Below are 5,769 nucleotides of genomic sequence, written 5' to 3'. Positions count from 1 at the left end.
GTGTGGGCGGGGGTGGGCGCGGAGGGGGCACAACTGGGGGCGGGGCCAGGGAGGGGGCGGGGCTGGGGAAGGCACATGTCTTCTTGGTCCCTAAGGAAGCTTAAGCACAGCCTGGCTGAGAAGTTACTGCCAAGCCCACTGGGACATGTGTCCACCGGGAGTATCTGCTAGGCTCACCTCTTCAATCAGAAAAGCTGAGCTTCAGGACCAAGATCCCATAGGGAAGAGGACAGGGCCGTCCCAGAGAAGGGGCACAGAAATGGCACCCTCCCCTCCTCCCCGCCGGTAAAAGGCTGGGGGACCATGAGTAATCTGAACAAAGAATGGGGCACCCACGGGCCTCCAGCTCCACCTCAAAGTGGCACAAGACTGGGCCCCTTCTCTCTCCACATCCCCAAAGACGCAGCGGATACGCGTCTGATGGTGTAGAATGTCTCTTATTTAGAAACACAAAAAGGAAAACCAAGACTCACCTATACAGCGCAGAGAAACCACTGTCTTTGAAGAACAGACATCACTGCAAAGGAAGAGGGAAAATCGTGGTCACAATAAACGAGGAGACACTCGACTCTCAAAATACTTAGCAATGAACGGTTTCTGCAGTGTGCTCAGTGCCCTGCCCCGCCCTCACCCCCAAGCGTAGAAAGGTCCACAACTGAAGATTCAAATAAGGGAAGTAAATCTATATGGGGGACAATGGGACAAGCAGACACTGAGCACAGGGTCCAAATCCCATATGTGTGGTTGTGAGCAAGGTGCTGAAATGCTCTGTGCCTCGGTTTCCCCACCTGCAGAATGGGCTCATACTAGCACCCACTCCCAGGGCGGTTGTGAAGGTAATGAGCACGCGATAACATCATCCGTTATTTGCATTCTCGGAATTCAAAATCGTCCTCTAACCTCCTAAGGAAGCCATGTGTAAACTGTGGTTTCCCACAATGCATTGCATTTATTGCCCGGGAAACAATACAATCAATTACTTGCCCGGGAGCAGAAGCAAAATTTCTGGTTGGGGAGGTAAACCTTTCAGATCAGAGATGGAGGAGAAATGACTGAGGCGTGAACTCTCTTTTTGAGGAGGAGGGACACTGCCCCGACACCCATGCATTCACACGGACACAGTGCCACAGGGCACCGGCATCGGGCCGGAGCACTGTGACGTGCCGGAGCGGGATACAAACACGCCCGCTGCCCAGTCCCATCTGCACAGGTCCAAACGGTGACCGCCAGCCCCGCTGCTCTAACACCAGTGACCACAGCGCCTTTGCCAATCCCAGAGGTAGCCTGCTTCAGGCCACCCTCCTTCTAGAAAAAAAGCATCAAGACACCAATCCAAGAACCAGCCTGGCTTCCTGACAGCATCCAATCCAGAGCAAGCAGCACCCTGCTTCCTCAACCTTCCCCCAAACGACCCGGCACAAGGCCAAACCCTAGAAGTCCTTTACGACACCCGCCTACTGAGACACCCCCACCCCTAGGTCCAAGGGCTACAGGTATGTCCTGGTCATCTTGGCTGCGGGGCAGGGCCGTGCCAAGAGAAGACGCATCCCCATGAAGAGATGTTTTCTAAGCATCTTAAGATCAATTCTCCTCCACACGGAAGCACCGCTGAGCAGCCACCAGCACGGGGCACACAGCGGCCGCCCAGACGAGCCCCCACTGGGCACAGAGAGACTTGGGTACCAAAGGGTGACTCTGGAAATCAACAAGAAAGACGTCTCCCCACCCCCGGCACGTGTACGAGACGCCACGTGGCCTTCTCTCCTTTCTACCAGACGCTGCAGCCAGCGGCTGCGTGTGTTCCCCCGGCTCTCACCGAGAGCCGAGACCGCAGCCTCCCCTCCCCGGCTCAGCCCTGAATCCGTGTCACCAGGGAAGGCAAAGAGACACCCGGCATTCCCCAAGGGCCCAGGCAGCTGTGTTTAGTTTCTGTGACGAGCTAACCGCAGCCCCACTGTTTTGATGGGTACACCTGGCAGCGAACGTTCCTCCTGGCCTCATCCCGTCACATTCCCTGGGACAGCCAGGCTCAGGCGGAAGTCACCCGCCGGGCACCTCAGCCAGCGGCCACCAGGCATGCAAACCTGCTCCCCGCTGCCTACTCACAGGAAAGGAGGGGCTGAGTGATGAGTCTGCTCTCCCCTAGAAGGGCACCTGGCCTGGCACGGAGGTCAAGGCCTGGCTAGCCACCTGGGGAGGAGTGACGGGGACCCGGGCGCTGAGGAAGGCTTGCACAAAGGACACTGTCTTTTACACTAAAGACCATGCAGATCATAAGGATCCCAGAAAGACTGCAAGCGTTTCAAACACGCAAAACAAGACCAGTAGCTCAGGCCCGCCCGGCCCTCTTCCCTACCCTCCTAACCAATTAGGCCGTCAATCACGTGACTTGTTTGGGTTCATTTCCACCCACAGGACACACTGTGACCCGCCCAGGACCGCAAGTCGGCTTGGAGGTACAGGAAGCGGTGGCTGAACTGAGCTAGGTGTCCCATCCGCCGCCTCACTGGACATCATCTGACACCAGGGTTGGGGCTGGGGACCGACCATCACTGCCACCTGGGACTGACAGCTCTGAGGAGCAGGACGAAGTCCCGGGCAACCAGGGTGAGCTGGTCACCCCTCTGGGGCCCCGAGGTGCTCTCTCGGGTTGGAGACACTCTCTGACACACAGTAGGTGCGCCTCTAAGGTATGGAGCGTGAAGAAAATCAGTGACGTGAATTCGCAGCTCCGCAGCGCCGTCCAACAGCCTCGAGGGCAGAAGAAAGAAACGAAAGGGCACGCAGACCCCAGCCGCGTCCCCCAGCCGCGTCCCCCAGCCGCGGCCCCGGAGCCACTCAAGGCGACAGGTCCTGCTCACGCTCCAGTCTCCTCGGCCAAACCCCGCGCTGCAGCTCAGAGCGGCCAGACCCCACAGCGCCCCCTGCCGTGCGCCCCAGTCTTCCCACTGCAGCTCTTTCCCAGGGAGAAAAGGGAGCCCCGGTACCTGTGGTAGAGTTTTTTATAGAGGTCGGTGTCGTCTGCACTTCTGTTGATCTTCATGAAGCTGGTGGCCCCGCTGTCATCTGCTGTTCCTTGACTAGTGTAAAAACTGTTCCTGTAAGAGACAGAAAATCTTATTTAAAGTGGTGGTTCGGTCGTAAGCAGCCACACGTCCTACGCCATCTAATAAAACGTCTCTTGCATGATGTCCGGATGAAGAGGAGTGCCTTCGCGTTTCGGAAAACAAAATCCCAAATTCCAATCAGATGACTGTGTTGTAACCATCTTCCCATCCGGTGACCCCAAAGCGTCAGGTCAAAGCCCTCCGTCGGCCCTGTTTCTAATCCAGTTTGGATAGAGAAATGAACACACGTGATCTAACCCAATGCACAGGTGTTAGAATGCCCGCAGTTGTAAACACAGGTCCTGAACCGTGGTGGGAGTGCCCACTCTCTCATTCAGGTTTTGAGCAAGCGGTAATCCATTTTGAAAACCGGCCTATGGAAAGCGCCCAAGAATTGCACAGAAGTCATACCGGGCCACGCCAAGTTAGAGGGGGCAGTAACAAAACCCCACGGCTCTTCCCCGTGAGGCCAGATGACTTCCGAGCATGCCCCAGAGATGCCGTGGTGAGCCCCCGGCGGGGACTCTGCGGGAGGGGCCTCTCCCTCCTCCCCTCCCGCCTTCTGGGTGCTGTGTGCAGAGACAGGCTCTCTTAGGTATGAATCCGATGATCACTTCTCTCCTGTTCAAAAAGCTTCGAGGCCTCCCATGTGCATGCCGTGAAGGTCATGCAGTATCTAATCCTGCTGACCTCCCCCACCCAGCTCTCCCCACTCAACTCCCAACCCCAGCCCCCACGCAGGGAGGCCCTCGGTCAGCAGGCCGGACCCTGGTGACCGCAGCACTGGGCGGTTCTGAGTAACCAGGAGTGGATGGAGGTCAAGGCAGCGCTGGGTGGCAGGGAGCCACGTCACTAGATGCGGGGGGAGAGAGCTGGTTCCCCAAATCGGCTTTGGGAAGGAGACAACTTCCCGTGGGGCACGGAGAGGAACAATGGCCCTTCTCACGTCATCACGGAGCCCCAGCCCCCCCGAGGCCGCGGGCTCCGGCTCACCTGTAGCCCATGTCCTGGCACGCCGCCCTCCCGTAGCTCTCGCTCCAATCGTCCTGGCACACGGGGTGCCAGGACTTCCTCTGGGACGAGTACACCTGAAGGATGAAGTTTGGTCCATAGAGGCGAACTGCAAAATGGGAGATGCTCCGTGAGCTTCCGGCAGTCACCCCAGTCGCCACGTGAGCCCCACCCGCCCTGGGACGCGAAGGCTCGGAGGTGGCCTTGCCGGGTTCCTGAGGGTGAGGACCACACAGGAAGGATGCTGAAAATCTAGTCTCTCCTCAAAAAGTGCTCTGTACCCAAAAGGACTGAAAACAGACAAAACTTATACGCCATTGTCCACCGGCGGCGGTTTGCACAGCTGAAAGGCAGAAACAACGCAGGCGTCCGCCGACGGACGACACACAAAATGTGGCCCGTGCGCACGGCGGGGTGACACGCGGCCATAAAAGGGAATGGCACGCGGACGCAGCTGCCGCACACCAGGGGTCCATGTGAGGGACACAGGCCTGCACCATCGTGCCCCGTACAGGGTGGACCCCAGGCGCTGGTGTCCCCAGGGCAGGGCAGGGCAGGGCAGGGCGGTGCCTTCCCAAGGCCAAGTGCACAGTCCCCCGACTCACCACACCGGTTCTCGTCCTCCCCGCTGGGGCAGTTCAGGACCCCGTCGCACCACTGAGAGGCAGTGACGCAGGTCCCTGAGGAGCCACACTCCATCCCGGACACGGAGCACTTGTTGTCCACTTGCAGAGATGGGAGAGAGATGTCGGTTAGGCTCAGAAACCAAAGAAACCGTAACGAAGGGAAGAACCTTCCCCCTCGGTCTGAATACGGAGGGGACGTGTCCTTGCTGCGGACATATCAAGCGAAGCAGGGCCGGTGGGCCTCTCTGGGGCCAGTGGGAAGGTTCCGGCCCTCCGCTTCCCCCCACTTCCGCTCTGCCACACAGGTGGGTCAGGTGAGTCTGCAGTGCCCCGGGCTGATGGAGGAGACCTGGGCTGGGGTTAAAGGAGGTGGCCCCTGCTGTGCTCTGCGATACAGGGGACCGGGGTGGCCCCAAAGTGGGGAGTCTGTGCTCATGAGTGTCAGGTGGCACCTGGGACCCCAAACCATGGGACTGCGACAACCCAGAGGTTAGGACAAAGCTCGCAACCCGGCAAACGAGAGCGTCTGCTTCCGGTGGTTATTCATGCATCACCATAACTGATGACACCGAAAGAGAAGACAGCTTGTCTTCTAAGACAGAAGCTTCAGGAAGGGCTGTGGGTGGGGGCGGCCCAGCGAGGAGGGCCGAAGGCTCAGCACACGCAGACAGCCGGGCACCGGCCCCCGCCTCGTGCCACGTCCCCTCCAGCTTCGGGGTGTCCGACCCACACTCACTGAACTTCCAGAGCAAGACAGCAGCCACCACGGCTCCCACGAGGACGGTCCCCAGGGCAAAGGCGATGCACAGCGCTTTCCTAGTCCCTGAGAAAAAGCAGCAAATTCCCGAGTTAGCTGCAAAGGTTTTGTTTTCTGGGGTCCTGCTCTCAAATTTTATGCACACAGCATATCGAGAAATAATGATTTCTCATGCACTTGAAAGTGTGACTTTCGATTTCCAGAACGCGTCCTGGGAGGTCTTAACTGTCCCCAGCACTAAACGCTACGCCTTTTTTTTTACAGAGGA

General features: G+C 58.3%; 1 protein-coding gene across 1 annotated transcript in view; it reads right to left on the bottom strand.

Moving 5' to 3' along the window:
- TMPRSS2 (transmembrane serine protease 2) overlaps positions 1–5,769 on the bottom strand; it is an 18,351-nt gene that overhangs the window by 6,041 nt on the left and 6,541 nt on the right. Inside the window, exons 3-7 of the mRNA XM_025050218.1 lie at positions 5,481–5,567; positions 4,724–4,843; positions 4,101–4,227; positions 2,988–3,098; positions 474–517 (exon numbers count right to left, since the gene is read on the bottom strand). Coding sequence (XP_024905986.1) covers positions 474–517; positions 2,988–3,098; positions 4,101–4,227; positions 4,724–4,843; positions 5,481–5,567 — 489 coding nt within the window. The remainder of the gene's footprint in view (positions 1–473; positions 518–2,987; positions 3,099–4,100; positions 4,228–4,723; positions 4,844–5,480; positions 5,568–5,769) is intronic.

Source organism: Pteropus alecto, unplaced genomic scaffold, assembly GCF_000325575.1.
Source record: "Pteropus alecto unplaced genomic scaffold, ASM32557v1 scaffold97, whole genome shotgun sequence".
Classification (NCBI taxonomy): domain Eukaryota; kingdom Metazoa; phylum Chordata; class Mammalia; order Chiroptera; family Pteropodidae; genus Pteropus; species Pteropus alecto.
Note: the sequence above shows the minus strand (reverse complement) of the source record. Positions and strands in the feature narration are given on the sequence as shown.